The 24,253-nt window shown below is 42.0% G+C and overlaps 1 protein-coding gene across 2 annotated transcripts; it reads right to left on the minus strand.

Annotated features, from left to right (window-relative positions):
- Window positions 1-2,451: 2,451 nt before the first annotated feature.
- Window positions 2,452-13,916, minus strand: LOC125280374 (extracellular calcium-sensing receptor). Of its 2 annotated transcripts, XM_048210992.1 has the most exons (7): window positions 13,651-13,916; window positions 12,556-12,658; window positions 7,490-7,781; window positions 5,911-6,729; window positions 5,524-5,754; window positions 3,837-3,960; window positions 2,452-3,694 (listed from the first exon to the last, which is right to left on the minus strand). In XM_048210992.1, the coding sequence occupies exons 2-7, from the start codon at window positions 12,579-12,581 to the stop codon at window positions 2,799-2,801; spliced, it is 2,388 nt and encodes a 795-aa protein (XP_048066949.1). In that variant the 5' UTR covers window positions 12,582-12,658; window positions 13,651-13,916; the 3' UTR covers window positions 2,452-2,798. The 2 variants fall into 2 exon arrangements, with proteins under 2 accessions (XP_048066949.1, XP_048066867.1); XM_048210910.1 differs by lacking the exons at window positions 12,556-12,658; window positions 13,651-13,916 and adding an exon at window positions 8,085-8,680.
- Window positions 13,917-24,253: the final 10,337 nt, after the last annotated feature.

A 24,253-nucleotide genomic window follows, 5' to 3' on the forward strand; every position in this document is an offset into this window, starting at 1 on the left:
AGGTCTTCTGGAGCTCCTCATGCACCTCCGGGAAGAACGGCACTGGGGCGGGACGCGGCTGAGCGCTACGGCCCGACCCCAGAAACCAGTCATCCAGCCGCGAGCGCTCGGGACACGGTGGAGGGTTCCACTCGAGCCCGATGCCCGCGGCGGCCCGGGCAAGCATGGCTGTTAACTCAGAGTCCGCCTCCGACTGAGCAACCGCCCCTGAGGGCGGAAGCTCGGAGTCATCGTCGGACTCTGAGCCGTTCAACCCACTCCCCGATGCAGCGATCGACATCCGATCCTCTTCCGGAGCGCCGAAAGTGACGTGGGGCACCCCCGAAGAGGGCCCCGCGACAGCAGGCGGCATCTCAACGGCACATGGTGTTGTTGAGGAGTGGGAGGTTCGTGGGGACGGACCCGACGAAGTGGCTCCCACCGTGATCCTCAGATCTCCCAGAGCACTAGCCTGGCCAGCGGCCGCTACAGCCGCTGCCGTTGGGGTAGTGACAGAGGGGCCTCTCACCTCCGTGTTAAAGAAGGAGAGGCGCGATCTCAACACCAACATGGACATGCCCTCGCAGTGAGGGCATGTACCATCCACGAGCGCCGACTCAGCGTGCGGTCTACCCAGACACGTGAGGCAGTGATCGTGGCCGTCAGAAGAGGTCAGGAAACGACCGCATCCAGAAACACACGGACGAAAAGCCATCTTTAAAAAGACGCTGATCGCCCGTGCTTGCTCTTTCAGTATACCTCACCAGCCGAAGCACCCAGGGATGGGCGTAGCACCGTCCTGTGGGCAGCGCGTCGTCACCCCCACCGCTGAATGTGCCTTCCCACCAGCTGGAGAGACTCGAGCAGGCCACCGGAACAAAAACAGGCAGTAGCAATTAAAATTGCTGTTTGCAGGACCGTGTCCCTATAGCAATTAGAATTGCTGTTTTTGCTCTTTTGAAATTTCACTCTTTTAAAGGAGGTGAAAGATGATCAGCCGATCGGCTCCGAAGCAAAAGTATGAATGAAGGTGAGTATGCCGGCCCTATTTATACCCGGATGCCGGGGGAGGGGCCCGGCATGTAAATCTCACAGGCCAATTCCCATTGGCTTGTTTTGTATCCTTGGAGGTGATTGGGCTCCCTAGCGAGACCCCATTACGTCAGTATCGACGTAACGTCGAACGTGACTGACTGAATGGGAACTACAAAGTGTTGTACCTGTAATTTGTTGATTTTGAGGACAGACCCTCTTATTATGCATCTGTAAAGGGGAAAACTTAACATTTTATTTTCTGTTATATTTATTCTGTTTACCTTAAGTAAACTAATCAAAGTTCTATTTCATTTAATGAACTGTGGTTATTTTAGGCAGTTAAGAAGCATACCAAAAGCAGAGAAAAGGTTTACTGAAACAAAGCTAATAATATTCAGAGTACATTTAGAGAGATCTAACAAATGATCTAGCAAATAAATCCAGGGCCCCTTCCGCATAAGTTTAAGGGAGTGGGGCACTACAGATGCCATGACTCACCATGTTTGTTTACTGATTCTGACTTACCACAATTATTTGATGGACTCGTAAAAAGAGAGAAAAAGAAAAAGAGACGGTAAGCACTGATGACAAGTCAATCATGCTAGCGAAATACTAATGTGTTGTGCTAGCAATAGCAATTTTAATTAAAAGCTAGTGATGTCAGAATGTGATAGGCAATATTAGATTATATCAAATATATGGTGTTGATTAAGTTACACTATTTAGCAATATAAACAAGAAGGAAGGATAGTAATAGAGATTCAAAACAAAGCTAACCGGAGCTACAAATGCAAATCACCCAGCAGCGACCCACTCAGCAGTGACTATGGACCTAATGGGTGAAGCTTTACCTAATTATTTAGGGTCAGGGTGTGGCTGGACCTTCAAGCTTCACCCATTACATTCAGAGAGGGGAAACATCTAGCTCCACCAATTGTCTCTACAATGAGCAGCCTCTCCATATGCAAGCTGCACGTACAGAGTATGCACGGTTATAAAAATTGGGCTGCACGTGCACTGTGCTGAAGAAAATCATGTCACGTACACTGTACGCATAAACTTAAACATAAACTATGTTTTCTGTGATAAATTCAGAACCATTCCCTTTGCTTTTTGTAGATATACTATGGGCAAAGCTGTATTATTGTAAATATTCATTCGTGGGAAATGTATGTATGTACATTTGATATCCATTTTGCAATCTCAGTCTCATGATTTGAGAATACAAAACCATTGTGTCAACATGGTTCATACCTGCTGATCTCCTAATAACTACTTATTTATATATTTCCTTCCCTTCTTTTATCATCTCAACCTTTTACAGGTTCAGTGAAGATGTGGTAAATGTGTCTCTCTCCCACTGTTTACTATCAGAGGTATGGAACCCAGGCCACAATGAGACAATACAGGGTTTATAGGATGCTTTGTTCAGGTTGACATGGTGGTTATTAACTGTCTCAGCACACACTGTGAAAGTTAAGCAGAATCAGTGGTATAACAGAAAATCATGATTTTAGAAAGTAAAATGTATTTTTTAAAACTTTTGTATTTCATGCTGATTACTGACACACAGTACATGAATAAACATCATACAGACAAAAAAAAAAAAAAAATGAGAACACATTTAGAGGGAAACCAACAGTTTATGTTATCCCCTCTGCTTTTATTTTAGTCAGTTTTATTTATCACAAACTGATTAATACAGCAGTACTAAGAGTATTTCTACATATCTATACATGATATGAAATTTTAGTCTTGCCACATAAGTCTTTCATTTCTTCATCTTATCTGGACATCATGTTCTTTTTTGTATTTTTCTCAGGTTTAAGCAGAATGATGTAACATTTTGGGGTGAATATACACAGCAACAGGCCGTAACTGGAAGCCAAAATGGCAAAAATCTCCACAGCCACTGTATACTTCCCCGGTGAGCTGACATACGCCGGCACAAATGCAATCCACACAGCACAGAAGATCAGCATGCTGAAAGTAATGAATTTAGCCTCATTGAAATTGTCTGGGAGCTTTCGAGCAAAGAAGGCCAGCAGGAAGCAGACCACAGCTAACAGACCGATATACCCCAGCACCAGTACAAACCCCACTACAGATCCCACTGTGCACTGCAGGATCACTCGAGCGCCAAGCTCACCTGCACTCTCTGTGGGCAGAGGGGGAGCCATCAGCAGCCACAGCAAACATATGACAATCTGAACCATCGTGCAAAGGAAGATGCCTGCCCTCTGCTGGATGGGCCCAAAGTACTGCATCAGGTTAGATCCAGGCAGATTGGCTCGAAAAGCCACCAGCACCACCACAGTCTTACTAAGGACGCAGGCGATGCAGATCACAAAACTCACTCCAAACAGGGTGTGACGTAGCATGCAGTTCCATGGCGCAGGCCGACCAATGAAAACCAGGGCGCACAGAAAGCAGAGGGTGAGCGACACCAATAGCAGGAAGCTCAGCTCTGAGTTGTTAGCCCGCACAAGTGGTGTGTCACGATGATGGAAAAAAGCAGCCAGAACAGTTGTTGTCAGTGTTGCCCCAGTGACAGATAAGACTGTCAAGACAATTCCCATGGTATCTTGCAAGGACAGAAACTCTACAACCTTTGGGATGCACCTTGTTCTTTCAGTGTTTGACCAGAACCGCTCTGGGCATCTCATACACTCTGTAGAGTCTAATTGCACATATTTTTTAATGTTATCTACACAGCTTTTGCAATATCTAGCACAGTGTTCAAGGTTAAAATGTTATTTCAATTCAATGAAAATTATCATTTATTAATGTTATTAATTACTGAATATATGTATAGGTAATACCTGTCAAGTTACTGACTTCTCCTGCTGCACAGGAAAGACAGTCGAAACAGCAAATAGGTTTTCCTTTTTGTACAGCCTTTCTAGTACCTGGAAGACAACTCGCACTGCACACGGATACAGGAACCTTAATGATACAGGAAGAAACTCAATTAGACTCACATCATCCTTCTAACAACACAATATCTGTCAGTATAAGCGCATAAAGAAGAGCAGAAAGAAATAAAAAAATCCTCATACAAATGGATTCCTCTTTTTCTTTAAAAGACAAGTACACTTGTCACACACACAAACATATAGTCACTACCAAGACATGTCTTTCCCCACTCAGCGGCAATACTGAGAGGTTTGATAATGGTCTCATTCACCTGCACACTTCTCGTACCAATTTTACAGAAAGCACTTGAAAAACATTACCACACAAACTCATGCATTTACAATTTCATGTTCAGTACAGAATACAAGAGTAAACCTAAAGCAAGTAACATCATGCTAGACTGTTTTCATTAGTGAAAGAGATTGTTTTTTTGCCTGTTGATTTGTTTCCCCCTCTTTTTCTACGTACCAAGGGAGCCCTACTGACCCCACATAGAAAATAAGAGAATATAAGCAGACTAAGTATATTTAGCAGACATCAGTGAAAGCACAGAATGCCACTTCCTTGTTTTTTTTTTTTTTTTTTTTTTTTTTTTCCTCCAGGTTGTAAACCCAGGTACTCTCACATCAAAAGCAAGAATTATACCACTTGATAGTTGATTGAAACATACAGTACTTTGTATATTTATCCATATACATACAGTATGTACTTCATTTCTGTTCTTACAGATGTATGTAGGGTTAGAACATAGATGTATATAGATGGGTTAGAACAAATGTACATAGATGGGTTAGAACAAATGCATATATTAGTTTTAACATAGGGTGAAATAAATGTGTCTTGTGGGAGCATGTCATGTCATATCTTGCTAGTCCATGTCCCTTGGAGGGGTCATGTTCGGTTCACTTAGTTTTGTCATGGCCACAACATATTAACTTGTGGGAACGTGATAATAAGTCGTGGCCACAAGATCATTTTGTCGAAGTATCAATATAAGGATTTATATGATATATCTTGGCTACGTGAAGTAAAGTCATGGCCTTGAGATCATATGTTGAGGGAACAACATTTTTCTCAGGGCCACGACTTATTTATGTTGCGGGAATAACATCTATTTCTCATGGCGACAAGTTAAATGTGTAAACAACCAGCACGACCATAGCAACCTGGAATTATTAGAAATGTATAGGCCTATAATAATATTTATTTTTAATTAGGAATGAGGAACTAAGATTCAGATTCAGATTCTGATATCTTTATTAATCCCCAAGGGGGCAATTCAGTTCTACAGCCAAGGGCGGAATTAAGAAATTATTATATTTATATATTATAGCCCATCGTGTGCGATGTTGCCTATAAAGCACTAAATAATAAAATTATTATGAAACCTAAATACATTTATATATATATATATATATATATATATATATATGGTCATGACTTATCACGTTCCAACGAGTTAATATGACGTTCCTACGAGTTAATATGTTGTTAATATGCTTAATTTTTGTTTGTATCTGCATCTCTAAAGTCAAATATTTAAACCAAAAATATTTGAAATTATATAATGAAGGAAAGTCACTGGACTCTTACTTTGTCAGCCCAGCCCCCACCCCAAACCACTTTCTCAAGGTTTATGTTCAGCTCCTGGCCTGGTCCTTTGGCTGCATCAAACTGTCCAACCTGGATAAAATGCACTGCTCCGCTTTCATCTACATGCCAGTTCATAATGTCATATGAGGCAGATGGCTCACCGTTATCTTCAAAATAAACCAGCTCACCCACTGGTGTTGTGAAGTTTACTGCATGTAAGTAGTACAGAAGCTGTGAAAGTAAAAGGAGCACACATGATCATATGCAGTAATTAATTTAAAAATTGTCGCTTACATCAACAAAAAAAAAAAAAAAAAAAAAAATATTATATATATATTATAATGATTGAAAATAATTTAAAATGATTTTTTAGACTCCTGTCTCTACCTCTCTGGGCTGTATTTGAGTCACATCAGGACATTCTCCATCTTCAAACGGCCCTCTACCAGGCTGACAGGCCATCATGTTGTGAATAGCATTGGCAATAGCATACACAGCCTTATACACATTATAAGTGACTCTCAACTGTGAAACATCTATGTAGATGTGGCCATGTTTCTCTACATTCTCTGAGCCTGTGCACTTTGGCCTTTTAAATGAAGGCTGCCAGTCCTGTGCCAGCGAGCAACCAAATATTTCTTCCCATACATCTTTTACGAATGGTTCATTTGGCTGCTTCACAGGGCTCAGCTGGGCAAGATAAGCACCAAGACCCTGAATATCAGCTCGGCGCAGGGCAAAGCCGAGAGTACCAGCTAGAAAAGGAATGCTTGCTTGGTCAAAGAACTGAATGGAGGTGCTCCAGGCCTCTGTGGCTATCCACTGCCTGTTGGTCACATTCTGCACCACCACTTCCTTGAACAGGACTTCTATGTCGGGGGCAATGGCAAATGTCACTACCACACGAGCTGTGGAACTCTGGATCCTCTCCACAGTTTGCCTGATCCTGCTTTGTGAGTGTGATTTAGGAATTAATTCCAAGTAGTCTATGCAGATCCCTGTATTTTCCAGTTCTTTCAAGAGCAGCTGCACGCCACTTTTACCATATTCATCATCCCCTGCGACCACCCCCACCCAGGTCCAGTCCAGCAGGTGCAGCAGACGGGCTATGGCCTTGGCCTGGAAAGCATCACTGGGAACAGTACGCAGGAAAGAGTGAAATCTGTGACTGTCACTCAGACAAGCACAGGATGCAAAATAACTCACCTGGGCAGACAAAACACAGAGACAAGATCTGAAGAAAAACTGTGTAAAAAAAACTTTATTAAAAATATTTAAATAATTCATACAGTTTTCAATAAACCTGTTAAAACTACAAATAACAGTTGCTTTCACTCTAAAATGTTCTATAGCAACAAGAAGTTTAGCATGTCAAAGTCACTCTATGTTTGCATTGCCTATTGTCACCATTACTAGCTGATTTGAAACCAATTTAGCAAATTTATCAAAATGTTTCTTTGTTTGTTTGTTTGTTTGTTTGTTTATTATTATTATCACAATTTTTAGTGACAGAAAATGGCAACATTCCAAAAATTATATATAAACCAGTAAAAAATTGAGACCATTTGTCTTAAATGTTCCAACGATGGCATTATGTTTACTGTTATGCACAGAATAATATACTTTTCATGTTTTTCAGTGTAGCCAATTGAAACTTGAGTGTACAAGGAGTGCTTTGATTTCAACATAATTTTAAACCTTCTAGCTTACTGGATTTTTTTTTTTTTTTTTTTTAACTCAAGGCCCCACTGTTCAAAATGCATTTTAAGTTAAATATAAAGTAAAAAATTCAGTTCATTAAATTTTTGAAAATACAGTACACTGAGAAGGATTTTATGAAGGTCAGTGTAACTTGAACGCATACTCTTTGCAACACACTTTTTCTAAAATTCACCCCAAATAAAGAATGCATAAACATAATTTTCCAAAAAAATAATCAATGATTGAGTCTCTTAATTCATAATACCATGGGTATATCAAAAACTCCCAGTGTGTCAGCCACCACTATTGAGGCAGAGGAACGAGCGTCACCAACAATGACAGGCACCATTGGAGCCCTGTTGCACTCTGAGCCCGACACTGTCTCCTCCTGCCCTGTTACCAGAGCTAAAGCAGCACTCAGTGTTGTGCCCTCAGCTAGGCAGGTATCGGCTACCAGGTACCCCAAAGTAATGTTTGGTAGCAGAACAGGGTCCCGATTAATCTCCTCCACTGTGAAGATCATAGCTTTGAGCCAGCGATATGAACGAAGGTCAACACTGAAAGAGAATGTAAAATGTAAAGTTTTGTAAATTGAGGAATAACTGAATTGGGTCAGTTCATTAATAATTTATATGGAGGGAAAATAAACATCATCTTAGTATGCTGGAATATACCCAATAAAAATATTGTTTCAGGCAACCTAAATGAGTTTACTAAATTAAAAATCCAATAAAGGTATACAGGTTAGCTAATTACAGTTAACAAAACATTAACCCTCCATGAGAAACCATTTTGAATGTATATACAGTTGCTCTACAAATTGCCTTATAGTTCATTTTAAATGCTGTCATTATCCTCACCCCTGGCAGTGAGCACCTTGCTGTATTTCAGTAAAAGCATGATCAGGTGCTGGTGCTTCATTATGAACTGGAAACAGACCACCAATTATCACATCTCCCTCTTTATACAGGCTCTCTGAAAAATATCTGCCCTGCAGACCACAGGACAGGCCTGCACCACAAACCCTGGCAATCTCAACAATAAATCCCACCAGCCACAACCACATAATCAATCCCATCACTTTACACATGCACAGAGAAAGAGAGAGAGAGATATGGGGGAGAGAGAAAGAGACTGAGTGGAGAAGTGCAGGCTCACGCTTTTCCAAGCAAAGAAAGAAGGAACTCCTCTTTTGTAGACTTTAATTTGCCTAGGGCAAAAGAACATGCAGCTGGAAAACAAGTGAGTGGGGGATTATTGTAGAAAGACCTAGTGGAGAGCACAAAAACAAAGTAGCCTACTTGAGAATTAAAATGAATTGTGCAACTGCAGGCACAGAGCAAAAAAAAAAAAAAAAATACATACCAAAAATCAAAACTAGAAAAATGTTGAAAGATTACTTGAGAATTTACCAGTCAGGAAAGGCCCAACACAAAGTGAAGTGATCCTAGTCACTTAACATACAATGTACAATCAACTCTGCCCTCTTCTGGCATATAAAAATTCTAATTCACATTCCCATTTATCTCAATAGCAGTTGCAAAGCAGGTGCACTCAAAAGCATGACTATAGACCCTGGGTATTGGAATGCTTTTTTAAATATCTCTTTATTTTCTGCCTTTTACAATTATCTCGATATATCTGTTTCATTCCTGTTTATATGAAGCAATTTACTTGAATAAAAAACTTGTTCAAAAAAACTGGTAGATGCTTTTTATAAAATAGGTATGTCAGCTATGCACAGACCATGTGTGTGTGTGGGGGGGTGGGGGGATTGTTCTCCCTTGGTAGAAATTGCGTTCCGGGGGGAAGAAATGGGAACATGGGGGCCACTTTCACTTTCGTGATCAAAGGGGCAGGGTTTCAAGCCCCCTGGCTCCAGATTATTATATATGTGCCAACAAGTGTTGAATATTATAGATAATTTAATGTTACCAAGGAACCTGCCTTCATTGTATCTCTCGATGCCGAAAAGGCATTAGATAGGGTGGAATGGCCCTTTCTTTTTGCAGTATTAGAGAAAATAAAACTAGGATCTAATTTTATTGGTTTGGTTAAGCTTTTATATTCTAATCCTATGGCTCAAGTTAACACTAACAGAGTGTTGACAGATTTTCAATAAGCAAGAAGGACGGAGGCTTGCAGCCATGTGTTGACTACCAGACACTGAACTCTCAAACTGTTAAGTTCAGCTACCCCTTCCTCCAGTCCCAGCAGCCCTGGAACAGCTTGCGGGGAGCTCACATTTTCTCCAATCTGGATTTAAGGAGTGCCTAAAATCGTATCCGTATTCAGAAGGGGGACGAATGGCAGACCGCCATTGTGACCCCTTTGGGTCACTATAAATACCAGGTGATGCCCTATGGCCTGTCCAACTCACCGGCAGTCTTCCAGAATTATATGAAAGAGGTATTCCAGGACTTCTTCAACCAGTTCGTCATCATCTACATAGACGACATCCTTATCTATTCCCAAACTCGGTCTGAACATCGTCAACATGTAGAACAAGTTCTTCAACGTCTTTGTGAACATCACCTCTTTCTAAAGCTGGAGAAATGCGAGTTCCACACACCCTTCATCCCATTCCTAGGATACATCTTTGATCAACATGGCATAAAAAATGGACCAGAGGAAGGTGGAAACCATCTAGAACTAGCCACAACCCACCACCATAAAAGAATTACAAAGATTCCTGGGCTTTGTGGATTTCTATCGGTACTTTATGGGCTTTGCAGATTTCTATCGGCACTTTATTAAGAACTACAATCAAGCTTGCCCTGGAAGAGTGGAGACATTGGCTGGAGGGAGCTAATCACCAGTTTGAAGTCATCACTGACCACAGAAACCTAGAATACCTGCGTAAAGCAAAACGGCTCTACCCCCTTCAAGCCCAGTGGGTGTTATTCTTCCCCAGATTTGAGTTTTTAGTCACTTACTGACCTGGAAGCAAGAACTGCAAAGCCAATGCTCTTTCTCGTCTTCACCATCCTGATCCCAAAACTTCTGCACCAGAATCCATCCTCCCTCCAGCCATGATAGTAATCCCCATTCAATGGGTCATCAACGACCAAATCCGTCAAGCCACTCTCACCGAACCTGCTCCGCTGGGAGGTCCTGAGGGGCGCCTATACATACCATCAACCAGTCACCTGCCCCTCATGGACTCAGCTCACACCTCTCCGGGCTCTGGACACCCAGGTAGTCAGCGAACCCTCTCGCTCCTTAACTATTGCTTCTGGTGGCCTTCAATGACCCAGGATATCTCCCGGTATGTCAAGGGTTGTTCAGTCAGTCTGTGCCATCACCAACACTCCCCGTCCACTACCCGAAGGCAGACTGGTTCCTCTGCCCATACCTCAACGTCCCTGGTCACATCTGGGTATCAATTTCATGGCAGATCTTCCTCCCTCCAATTCCAACACCTGCATCTTCATCATCTATGCCCAAAACTCTTTTCTTTTTTATTACTTTTTTTTCTTTTTTTTTTCTTTTTTATTACTAATTAATCATAGCTCGTTATAATTAATTATAAATATTTGAATCAGTTAATCAAATGAACAATGTAGCTGAATTAATATTACAATCAATTCATCTGTTTGGCCAGCGAACACTCAGTATTGATCGTCTATCAACTTTTCAAGAAGGATATTTTTCTGCGGCCACAGAAAAATATCGCTTTCTTTGCACATAGCTGTTATCAGGGACATTGGTTTTATAAGCAGACCAGAATCAACTCGCAAGAGTGTGAACACAAGTTTTATTTAACTAAATCACAAACATATAACTAAACCAACAAATGCAAACATACCATTCACGCAATGAGAGAGTGAAAACTGAATTTGAATCGTATCAAAATGGGAATTAAACAATAGAAAGAGTAAATTAACAACTGCTGGATGAACCATCAGTTTCAATACTATAAAGCACCTTTGTTAAAGGGGTTCAACATCTTAATACTAAATTGCCATTTAGTGGTCAAACGATACTTGCAAATGCCTTGGCTGTTGAGCGTCCAGATCTGCAGGTTCAGGAGAAATCCTTGAGGATTCTGTCTGATGGTGTGGAAGTTGTAATCAATATCTTCTTTATATCTTTATAAAACTGCTGCGAAGTGGCTTTTTTTCTTGCACTTCCTGCACTCAGCCTTCCTTTGCTGGAGAGTTGTTGTGGCTTTCCATATTTGCCTCATGCCTTGCTGGCTTCTTAGTATCTTGTACAGTCTGGTCGTCTTTGCGATCCTTTTTGTGCAAATTTTGGTTTTACTTTGTATTTTAACATGTTCATTTTTGCCTCATTTAAGTCACTGCTTGCTTGTCTTAAGATCGTCTGCTGCTTGTTTATTTCTTCATTTTGACTTATCTTTGTGATGGCTTTACTGAGTGTGAGCTTGGGGTCAAGCTGTAGTCTCTCTTACAGTCTGTGATCTCGTATTTTAACTACCGGTCTGTTTCTTATCATTTCCTTTTGAAGGAGTCCATACTGGCAGTTTTCTGCTAGTTTATGAACTGCAGTAATGAACATTTCAGCTAACTCACCCGGTTCCTGGCACCTCTTGTTGAATTTAGCCCTCTCATAGATCATGTTCTGTTTACATATGAAGTGTTTCTCAAACGCTTCTTTAACTTTGTAATATTTCTTCCTGTCTTCTTCAGAATTTTATTTTACGGAATTTACATTTCTTTTATTTCCCATTGTGTGCATAAGTGAATTGACTTGATATTGTTGGCTTCTTTCACTAATCCCAGCAGCTATGCGGAATCTCTCGTATTGTCTAATCCAATTTGGCCAGCTGCCGAAATAATTTAAGTCGAAATGTTCCTGAACTGTTCCTGGCTTATTGAGAATAAAGTATCCATCTTAAATGTTTACCTTGGTGCCTTTCTGTTGGACTTTCTTATTTTTTGTCTCTTTTCAGTTGTTTTGATCGTCCCAGAGCTCACTCACACTCTCTGTCTGTATTGTAGCTGCAGGTTCTGTCGCATGATCTGAAAATTTTTTTTTTTTTTTTAACTTTGCTTACAAACTTTTATTCTTGCTGAGCTGTCATCTCTTGGAATGCGAGGTAAGTCCAGTTCTGACACCACGTTATTTTATTAGAAGGAAACGGACAGGAGACAGCATGCACAAAACATGGAAGCTTTACTAAATGTTTTCATTTCCTGCACGCGCTGTACATGTGCACATTACACATTCAAAACATCCTACCAGTGCAAGGACAGTCAGTGACCAGGGACGAAACAGGAAGCAGGGACCAACATAAAACACATACAAAAAGACTCAGGACAAGACAATGAGAGAAACTGTGATGTTTTTGGGTTAATTCAACCTCACCTGTTGGAGGGCTCTCCAGGCTGCATGTTGTTTGGGTGGAGACAGAGAAGTAATAAATGAAGAACAAGCTGTTTTCCCCATTCTCATGGAGTTGCGTCTTTTCCTGAAATGAAAACAGATATAATCAGTACTAGCATATTGATGCAGACATAACATAAATTGGCGATGAGCACAAAGTTTCCACTGCCATTATCAAGCTGGCGATTAAGTGTACAGAATGGCCATGATCATTGGACATATCGAAACATTCGACGAAGCGAGGAAACAATGGTCCACGTATGTAGAATGATTTGAGATTTTTGTGGAGGTGAATGGCATCAGTGATGAGAAAAGTGTATCAGTGTTTCTCAGTGTCATGGGTGTATCAACATACAAACTCTTACGTAGTCTCATCACACCAGTTCAGCCTGAGGCTATGGATTATGATGAAATTGTGAGCACATTGCAAGCACATTTTACCCCCAAGCCCATTGAGATTCTGATTTCACAAACGAAATCAAGAAGTGGGTGAAATTAACGCTCAATACGTGGCTGTTTTAAAGAGATTAGCAGAACACTGTGAGTTGGGCGATAAGTTGAATGATGCACTGTGGGACAGATTTGTGTGTGGTTTGAGTAGAGAGTCGATACAAAGGACGTTGTTGACAGAAATGGCTCTCACGTGCCAAAAGGCTGTGGACATAGCGATGTCGATGGAAGCTGTGTCTAGGGAATCACAGCACCTGAGTAACTCACTTATAGCAAATTAGCTCAAAGGGGAAATATTAATAATTATTCATAACTTGTTTTGATTAATTATGAATATTTGGATCAGTTCATTGGATTAACTTAATGTAGCTACAATAACATTACAATCAATTGATCAGGTTGTCCTGTGAACAGTATTGATTATTAATTAATTCTAAGAAAAGGGCCACAGAAAAATAACTCTTTCTTAACACTTAAAACACTCAGAGCATGACATTTATCTGCAGGCAGGGAGTCAGAAGCAAATACAGTGCTCAGCGTAAATGAGTACACCCCCTTTGAAAAGTAACATTTTAAACAATCTCTCAATGAACACAAAAACAATTTCCAAAATGTTGACAAGACTACGTTTTTGTTACGTGCTGGTGTTGAAGAGATGAGTCGTTCACGGACTTCCACAATGAAAAGGGATTTATTAGTACAACGAAGAGATACAACATCCAAACACATTAACATACAAAAGAACAGACAAGGAGTGAAGGGAGTGAGTCCATATAAATAGGGAGTGCTGACGAGGGAGTCCAGGTGTAGCTGATGAGTGATGATGAGGAGCTGACAAGGGAAGTGATTGCAGGTGAGGAGACAAGAGGATCATGGGAAATGGAGTCCGGAGAACAAGGGATCTGTGACAGTTTTATATAACATCTGTTTAACTATAACATGAAAGTAAGGTTAATAATATAACTTAGAGAACAAAATTTTCAGTTTTACTCAAATTAGGGTGATGCAAAAATGAGTACACCCCGCTGAAAGTCTCCTTGAGCAAAGCTAAATTATAGACTACAAATGTCTAATTTAACAAGAATTCAACCACAGGTGAGTCTAATTATTCATTACACAGGTGTCCAGCAGACAGTTGACTATAAAAGGGTGTTAAAACCCCTCCCCATTTCAGGCTGTCAGCAATGGCACCACATGGAAGAGAAATGTCACAAGACCTGAGAAAGAAAATAATTTCTTTACACAAGAAAGGTGAAGACTACAAGAAGATTAGCTAAGCTTTACTTATCAGTCAGAATACTGTAGTAAATGTGCTACAAAATGTTTTAAAAAGATGGAACTGCAACCATCTCACAGAGATGTCCACTGAAGTTAACACCTCGACAGGAGCGTCTTCTGATGAGAAGGGTTGAAGAAAATCGGCATGCAAGTTCACTGCAGTTATCTAAAGAAGTAGAAAGCCAAACTGGGGTGAGTATTTCCTGTGACACAATACGGCATACGCTGCAGAGGACTGGCACCTACAGGAAATTCTGAAGAGACAAGTTGAGCATCACTCTCCATCCTCTCTAAAAGAGGTAATTCTTGAAGAATGGAAAAAGATAGACATGTTGCAAAATGTCGCCAACTTTCCATGCCTAGAAGAGTTGGTGCTGTCATTAAAAATCATGGAGGCCATACAAAGTACTAGATGTTGTGGTTTTTGTTGTAGGGTATACTCATTTTTGCATCACCATAATTTGAGTAAAACTGAAAAATGTGTGAAATGTCTGAAAAATTAAATCTAAGTTATTAACCTTACTTTCATGTTATAAGTTAAACAGATGTTATATTAAACTTAATCTTGTCAACATTTTGGAAATTTTTTTTGTGTTCATTGAGATATTGTTTAAAGGTGCCCTAGAATGCTTTTTCACAAGATGTAATATAAGTCTAAGTTGTCCACTGAATGTGTCTGTGAAGTTTCAACTCAAAATACCCCATAGATTTTTTTAACTAATTTTTTTGTAACTGCCTATTGTTACAGTAGACTGGAGACAGACACAGATGTAACAGGTAACAGTTTGCTTTATTAGACCACAGTAGAGCAGGGTGAAACACACAGGTGAGTGAACTGGTTGCAGATAGACTTTAGCAGGTAATATGAGGTATATTTACTGTCCTTTTTTTTGCAGGTAGATACACGCTGGAGCTTGGAGATCGCTGGAGAACTTGGGAGCTGACGGGGACACACTCACACAGCAGACGAGGCACACAGAAGGAAGAGACACGCTGGAGACAGGTGAGTATGCGAGGAGGAGTCCTTGAGGTAAGCATAGCATTGAGGGTATGCAAACGAGACCGGACGTGGAGTGCTGTGTGCGTGTGTGCTTTGTAGTGCTGTTGATGAGTGGAGTGATGAGGTGCAGGTGGCGGTGATCAGTACTCTGGAGAAGGTGCGCGCTGTGATTGGGTGATGTTGGAACCTGACGTGTCTGTGACAGTACCCCCCCCTCCACGGCCTGCTCCAGAGGGCCGAGGACCCCGACGCCGTGGTGGTCGTCCTCTTCCCCGCGGTGCCGGTCTCTCAGGGTGACTGTCGTGGAAGTTCTGGAGTAAGCTGGGGTTAAGGATGTCGTTCTTTGGGACCCAGGAGCGTTCCTTGGGGCCGTATCCTTCCCAATCCACCAGGTATTCAAGCTGACCACCACGACGCCGGGAGTCCAAGATTTCACGAACCTCGTACGCAGCTCCGTCCTCCAGGATGAGTGGAAGGGGGGGTTCGGCGGGAGCCACGTCAGGTCCTGTGGGAAGAACAGAGGGGTGGTGAGCTTTGAGGAGTGACACATGGAAAGTGGGGTGTATACGATACCCAGGTGGAAGACGGAGTTGGTAAGTGACTGGGTTGACCTGCTTGACGATGGGGAATGGGCCAATGTACCTGGGACTCAGCTTTCTGCAGGGCAGACGCAGTCTGATGTCGCGAGTAGATAGCCAGACCATCTGACCAGGCTGGAAGACTGGGGTGTCAGAACGTCGGAGGTCGGCTACCATCCTGCATCTGCGCAGGGCTCGTTGCAGCTGATGGTGGGCTGAGTCCCAGACCCTCTCGCTCTCTCGGAACCAGTAATCCACTGCTGGAATGTTGGAGGGTTCCCCATCCCAGGGGAACAGTGGGGGTTGGTAACCGAGTACGCACTGGAACGGTGTAAGCCCTGTAGTAGACTGGCGGAGAGAGTTTTGGGCGTACTCGGCCGGGGGACCCCGAGTCGATGAGTGCGACCACTATAAGGGAGACATTGGCGGCAGTAAGATTGACGACAGTAGTGAGTGGTTTCATTTTGCGAGTAGCAGGAATAATGGCACTCACCAGGGGTCGCGTCGGTCGTGTGGGGCATGCAGCAATCACATGCCCCGGTTCACCACAATAGAGACAGAGATGAAGGGTCAGCCGGCGACGGCGTTCTTCAGGGGATAGACGAGAGTTTTCTACTTCCATGGGTTGCTGGGCTGGTTCTGGAGTGCTGACGGGTTCGGATCGGCAGAGTGGCACGTTGGAGCGGGACTGGTCCTGGTGCTCTTGGAGGCACGCCTGCATGCGAGTGGCGCAGCGGATGGAGAGCTGGATGAACTTTTCTAGGCCGATGGAGTCCTCGCATGCAGTGAGTTGCAGCCGCACCCGAGGTTCTAATCCTTGACGATAGTTGGTTATCAGGGCTTGTTCGTTCCATCCGCTGAGTGCTGCAAGCGTTCTGAATTGCAAAGCATAATCGTAAATGGACATTGATCCTTGTCTTAAAATGTAAAGTTTCTCACCCGCTAAAGAGTCCGTGATCGGTTTCCCGAACACTTCCCAGAAGTGGGAAATAAACGCCGAGTAGGATTGGGTTACAGCGCCCCACTGGGACCAGATGGAATCGGCCCACTTCAATGCTTTGCCGCTGAGCTGAGAGATGATGAACACTATTTTTGAGGTATCACTCGGGTACAGGTGCGGCTGCATCTCCAGGACCAGTGTGCATTGCAGCAGAAACCCGCTGCAATCCTCCGCCGATCCTGAGTAGGGCGCCGGTTTGGCCATGGGACTGGCGTATGGCGGCAGTGAAGGAGGACTGTTGACATCCGCGGTGGTGTTCGCTGGTGCTCGTGCAGGTGAAGGGACAGTAACTGGAGATGATGGCGGTGGATGGGTGGATAAGGTGCGCCGAAGCGCATCCACCAAATCCTGAAAGGGGTCGGGCTGGCTCATACTGGGTCTGCGGTGTTGGTACGGTCTTCTGTTACAGTAGACTGGAGACAGACACAGATGTAACAGGAAACAGTTTGCTTTATTAGACCACAGTAGAGCAGGGTGAAACACACAGGTGAGTGAACTGGTTGCAGATAGACTTGAGCAGGTAATATGAGGTATATTTACTGTCCTTTTTTTTGCAGGTAGATACACGCTGGAGCTTGGAGATCGCTGGAGAACTTGGGAGCTGACGGGGACACACTCACACAGCAGACGAGGCACACAGAAGGAAGAGACACTCTGGAGACAGGTGAGTATGCGAGGAGGAGTCCTTGAGGTAAGCATAGCATTGAGGGTATGCGAACGAGACCGGACGTGGAGTGCTGTGTGCGTGTGTGCTTTGTAGTGCTGTTGATGAGTGGAGTGATGAGGTGCAGGTGGCGGTGATCAGTACTCTGGAGAAGGTGCGCGCTGTGATTGGGTGATGTTGGAACCTGACGTGTCTGTGACACCTATTTTGGGGCGTCATTATAAATGCGCCAATTCAGGCTGCTTCCTTTTTAAATGCTCGCGAAAATAGCGACGGCTCGTCTCCGTGAATACAGTAAGAAACAATGGTAACTTTAACCACATTGCACAGTACATTAGCAACATGCTAACAAAACATTTAGAAAGACAATTTACAAATATCACTAAAAATATCATGTTATCATGGATCATGTCAGTTATTATTGCTCCATTTGCCATTTTTTCGCTATTGTCCTTGCTTGCTTACCTAGTCTGATGATTCAGATGTGCACATCCAGACGTTAATACTGCATGCCCTTAAGCCGAGTTCAGACTGCACGATTTTCAAAGTAGTCGGGTCAATGTTCTTTTCACACTGCATGACTATCTTGGCCAGCATTCAGTCGCTGCTGTGTTCACACTGCATGATGGATTGGCGACAGAAGGTTTCGCACCGCATGACTTTACAATAGGGAGAATCGCCGACAGCTCTGTCTGGCATGCAAACAACGTTTCACAACCAAACACACGCGGGATGTGACAAGGAAACAAAGCGATATCACGCATGCAAGACCGGAGTTCTCACGTGAGACTGGGATTATTATAAAAAATGGTAGCCCACAAGAAGCTTGCAATACAAATTGCCTGTGCGCTGATTTGCAGCAAAAACAAGAAAAAGAAAAGAAGAATATGGAGGAGGAAATGGTTGGGGAGACACGAGGAGCAAGGATTTGTGTGTTCTGCAACGAGAGTGGTCTATAACTCCTCCCCGATGCTCTGTATCTTGCTCTATCATTGGCTGTTGGTCATCGCCGATGTAGTTTTTAGTGAGAACACTTTTCACACCGCAGGATTTTGAATCGCCGACAGGTCCAGATATTTAGCATGCCAAATATCTCACAGGCGTCGGCAACTCGTCGGCAATTCTCTCAGATTGCGTCTTTGCTCATTCACACTGCGTGATTGTCACTCGCGTGAACGAGCAGCAATTTGCCTGTAATTTCGGGCATTTGTCGGTTTTTTTGTGATGGTTCCATGAATTTCAATCAATTTATTCTACGGCGAATGAATAAGTTGTGATGAACTCGCATGGTTAGTTCAACCTTGTTCCATTTGAGAGTGAGAGAGAGAGAGTTCTCTTTCTCCTTGAGTAAGCACATGGCTGGTTGTAGATCGAGGCCTGTTGTCGCGGCCGTGCCGGCCTGAGTGGCCACGCAGAACGATAAACAGAAGATGCAGAAAAGATGGAAGAGCTGATGGTTGCCCATTCAGTGATGGTAAAGTTGCAGTTTTCTTCTGAGTTGGAATTTCTGAGTCTGACTCTGTTGGGAGAGACCTCTCTCCTGGGCGGAGAGTGAAGACAGGCTGTGGTCTAGGCCTTCTAGTGCCCATGGCCCCTGATGGGGTCCCACACGTGCATCAACCAGAAGCAGCAGCAGTTCAAAGAAAGAGGAGCGGGAGGTCACTGTGAAGTTGCCTTTTAACTCTGTGTGGGGGGTCCCACCTCCACAGGTCAGAGTTCCAATGGTCACTTAAACTTTCAGAGGAAAATGAAAGTTGGAGTCCATAGATACCAAACATGTGACCCATGTAATCTTAGTTAATCATAGTATGCAATTCTGAAACAGTAATCCAATAGAGTTTTAATTAATACATAAAAATGGAGTATCTATATCCCTGTGAGAGGAAAATCATAAAATGTGAAAATTGGATACAGGTTCTCAAGTGGTTATACATATAGAATATATGGGATTAAAGTGGTTTATTTGTCCTCTTCAACAAGAATTAAGAGAGTCATAAACCTAATAAATCCTGTAACCAGATACCTGGAGTTAGCTGCATTTGGGAGTTACTTCTTTGATTTGTTTTAACTTTTCCTGAAACAAACTGTTTTCAAAATTGTTAACCAATTTTTAAAATCAATATTTTGTATTGCTGTGTGATTGTAAGGTGTGTGTGTGTGCGTGTGTGCGTGCATGCGTGCGTGCGTGCGTGCACGTGCGCGCGTCTGCTTTCCTTACACTTTGCAAAACAACTTTGAAAAACAAACTGTTTCCTAGAATCTGCTGCAAACGCTATGAGAAAACTCCTTTTCTTGAGAAAATAACGGCCATGGTGTGTAAAGCAGAAGCAGCTTGGCCAGCGGCGGAGTGTGCACGATCCGGGAGTGCTGAAGACGTTCTGCGCGGCTTTGATGGGTGCGCGGCCACAAATGGGCGGCGACCGCTTCTTCCAGTGGCAGGAGCTTCACATATCCTTTTTCCTCAGCACCCTCAACAAATAGAGCGTTAACTGTACGTACACACCGCCGCCGACTTGAGCTGCAAAGAAGCTCTGGCCGCTTTGTCAAAGATGCTTGTCAAAAAGTACGGGGAAGCTTGACACTTTGGCCGCTCTGTATATTGAGTGTGCGCGCGCGGCCGGGGCTCGCTCTCTCTCTCTCTGCTCGTGCGCGCTGAAAATTTCATATTTTGGTATGAACATTAACCCGCCAGTGTGGTGGATAGCCTTTTGAGATTTGCTCGCCAAACGGAAAATCTACCCGCATTTGGCGCTTGGCGGGTGTTAATTTCAGATCCTACATGAGACTATTTTTATTGAGCAATTTAGCTACCCACATCATAATGCATGTGACGTCAGACAACATTTGCAACTATAGTTGAAGTCTGTAACTTAGTCTCGGCACACAGACTGATTAGGCAAGGCTACGTCTGTAGTGACAAGGCTCACCATTTTATTATTTGCTTACCTTGATTGTCTTCCAAACTTTCACACGTGCTGACTCCGACTCCGAACCTATGCTCCGAACTCTCTCTGAACTTCTCACACGCAACTGACGTATCAGGTGCAAGGTTTTCAGCCAATCAACGATCAGAGAATACTGCAGTGAGAATGTTGTAGGGATATGTAACAGCTGTGGGCCTTAAACTCCTCTCCTGTCATTAATACGCTGTGATCTAGTCATCAACAGAAAGTAACGGATTGAGAGGGGAGAAAAATGGATTTTGGCGTGACATTTCTTGCGTGTGCGTGAGAGCGTGAGATTGATGCTGAAAGCGTGAGTGTCACGCCAGATGCGTGAGAGTTGGCAACCCTGACTGAAGTAGATTTTGGGGCGGTATGTGGATATTGAATGCAGCACAAGAAACTCTGAAATATTTTATCTTGTAAAACATCCATGTAGCATATGAAATCATTTAACACTCTGAGGTCTGAGGTATCGCTGGCGATACCACCGCGTTTTTTTTCTTACCAGTGTGAAAGAGACTCAAAATACTCTGTCAATGTTGCACATACAATTAAGAGTTATACACCATTTTAATCTGTGGAATATCTTCTTTTATTTGTGTACACTCAGAGTAAAAACAAAATGTTGTGCTTTTTGTAAAATAAAGAAAACTAACATGATGCGTGATCTTTCGTCTCCCTCTGAACGAAGTCCAATCTGATAGTTCTCAGAAAATGAACTGTAACTTAGTGAATACTAATCACAAAAAAATTACACTTAAGTCTAAAGAAACGTTGAAATGTCAGGTTTTAAATCGTGTAAGTCAAATCGAAAACAAATATTCTCTGTTTATGTAATCTTTATGAAAAGAGAGCCATGTCAGAAGTCTGTGATTCAGCTCTTTATCCGCTAATGCGGTCACACCCACGGACCCAGCGCTATTCAGACGCAAATTCCGAGTCAATACATGTATACATCGTCTCAATCGTGTATTTATTATCTTGAAAAGTGTTTTGAATAGCCATAGTTAGTGATCTCTGGCCTCTATTAGTTCTGTTAGTTCCTGGATTGCCTATTCTTCTTTAGCAGGCATTTGTGGACTAAAGGTGCACAGAGCGCCCTCCGGCTGCGAGTATGAATTGAACATACAATATCCAGCGCTCATAGTAATGACAATAAATATTGAATAATTACTCCTCTGTATAGAAAATTGACATAAACATATGAGAATCCATCAATATTTCTCCAAATGTGCATGCTTTTAAGCTAAAAGCCTATATGAAATGCCACAGAAGTAACATAATTGTTCAAACACTTTGCATCACAGAAATACATTATATTTTAAAGAATATAATAGAATACCATTATTTTAAATTGTAATAATATTTCACAGTATTGCTGTTTTTTCTGTATGTTTGACATGATCACAGAGGGTTTTTTCACAGCCTACCTGACTGAAAGAGCTCATTATTTATGCAGGTCATTAGAGATCTTTATGCGATTCTTTTGTCTTCTCAGGTGAGAATCACCCATTATTCATGATGATTCACGCCTCCATGCATACTGTGTTTCTTGACCAAAGATGTTTTAGAAAATTTAAATCTCTCTATTGTTTTATATGAAGGAGTAGGAAGGATAATTTTTACATAATTCTGAAGTAAAAACTCTAGTCTATAATCTCCAATACCCAGAAGTCTTGTGAACACAGATTTAATATATATTTTTGGCCTTATTTCAGTGACTTAAGTTTTTTGTTTTTTCAATAACCGCGCATAAACGTTATTCCTTCAAAAATACAAACATGTGCATACATGTTCCTCACATATTATGGTAGCTTAGTTTGTGCTGAATACAGTGTAATGACACTTTTTCCATTAATATGTTTATGAACAACTGAAAAAAGCACAAATGTCAGGGCATGTCAAAACTTCTCCAGGCCCCAAATCAGCCTCAGACTCCAGAGGGTTAAGATCATTATTTTATTATTAAGATCATTATGCTTTATGTTTATAGAAGCTTCACTCACAAGCTACCTGGGTGACAGACAGGGTGAGTAGGAACTTGTACCCAATGCCTATAACATGGTAAGCATCTGTTAACAAGTTGTATCACCGTAAAAGTTGATAACAACACAGCACAGTTCTTACATGTTGAACAACTTTTATTCATAATCTCTACTTATTCTTTATCAGTTCCATTCGTACTGTAGGTATCTATCTCTCACAACCCTAGTTGTGTACTCCTCCACTGCAGATTTTTTCAGTCTCTCCCACTGACCAGCGAGACTAGTCAGCTCATACTGTAAAGTGACAACAGTGGCCCGGTTGTCAAACTTTAGTAAGCATGTGCTTAGTTCTGTGAGTGACATCTTGGGCAATCCATTATCTCTGATCTCTGAGAATCTTCTAGGGTCCCGATAAGCAAGGTCTGCAAACAATGTACCATGTGTCAGAAAGCGTTGATGGGTGCTTTCAGTGACTGCATCTATGATGACATGGTGTACCTTGGTCTTGTATGCCATTTCCACGTCCCTTTCCACCTCATCCTGAGCCAACTCCCCTATCATTTGTGACCCGATCTGGCGAAATGAGTCGGAAGTCGCAACGTTCTATTTTAAGATATGGGGCGATAATGTGGAAAAACAATGAAAAAATCTATTTTTTTTTTTTTAAGCTAATTTCAAAGAACAGACTTTCAAAAAGAATCTCCCAAAGTTTCGTAGTCCAGATAATTGAGTAAAGGTATTTAAATGGCTATTAAATTTGACATGGTTTTACTAAATTCGCTGGAAATGAACTTCTCTCCTCTCATCACTTATGAGCATTACCCAGTATCCCCTGAAACGTCATTATCTCTGCTCTACAAATATGGTGTTACACGTTGTATAGAACCAATCAAAAAGTTTAGAAATGTAAACACACTGACCTAAACGCTGATTTTTAACAATGGGAAGCCTCGTTTCGACTGACAGGCACGCGATGGGTCCAGCCATCCTCCTGTCAGACTAGCGCGCCTTATAAAATAAAACTCCCATTTGCGTGTCTCTCTTTAAAAGCCAATAAAAATTGAATCCATATAGGTAGCACAAAAATTCTTTTTGCATACAAAACCAAAGACTTTAAACTTTCATATCAAGCCTCCAACATGCTTCTGTTGCGTTATTTTCACCCTCTAATGAGTCTGAGAAATATGCGTTTACAACAAAAATAGCACAGCAGCTAACTGAATACAAGTATGTATTTCACGTGCTCATAACTTCATGAAAAATGCACAGATCATAAAAATCGCACATCAATATATAAAGCAGATTCTCAAGATTAAAATGAATCCAAAATCAATATAATATATTGCCTTGATCACAAGATATTACTCACGAAATGATTTAACATCCTTGGCTAAAAACATGTCTCTCATCTCTCTCCGGGATGCAGTGTGTATCCAATGATCCCGGACCCATCCATGTTCGGTTTCCAACGTGGAATAACACAAAATAGATATAATTTTAAAGCTTAGAATCTCATCTTTTTAATGCATCTAACCATTTTGAAAAACTCCTAACGAGTGCTGAGAAGCACCTCTAAACCGGAGTTTACCGCCCGTTGGCGCCACCTGGCTGCGGAAAAAATGAACAATTTTTCAAACTATTCTTTATAATATCACCACGAAATTTGAACCAGATGCAGCTCACATATAGGAGAGCATCACCAAAAAATATTTTTTAGCGATCTTATTGTGTTCCTGAGTTATTCCATGTCAAATAAAAAAAGAAAAATTATTTTTTAAAA

This window comes from Megalobrama amblycephala, linkage group LG1, assembly GCF_018812025.1.
Source record: "Megalobrama amblycephala isolate DHTTF-2021 linkage group LG1, ASM1881202v1, whole genome shotgun sequence".
NCBI classification, from domain to species: Eukaryota; Metazoa; Chordata; class Actinopteri; order Cypriniformes; family Xenocyprididae; genus Megalobrama; species Megalobrama amblycephala.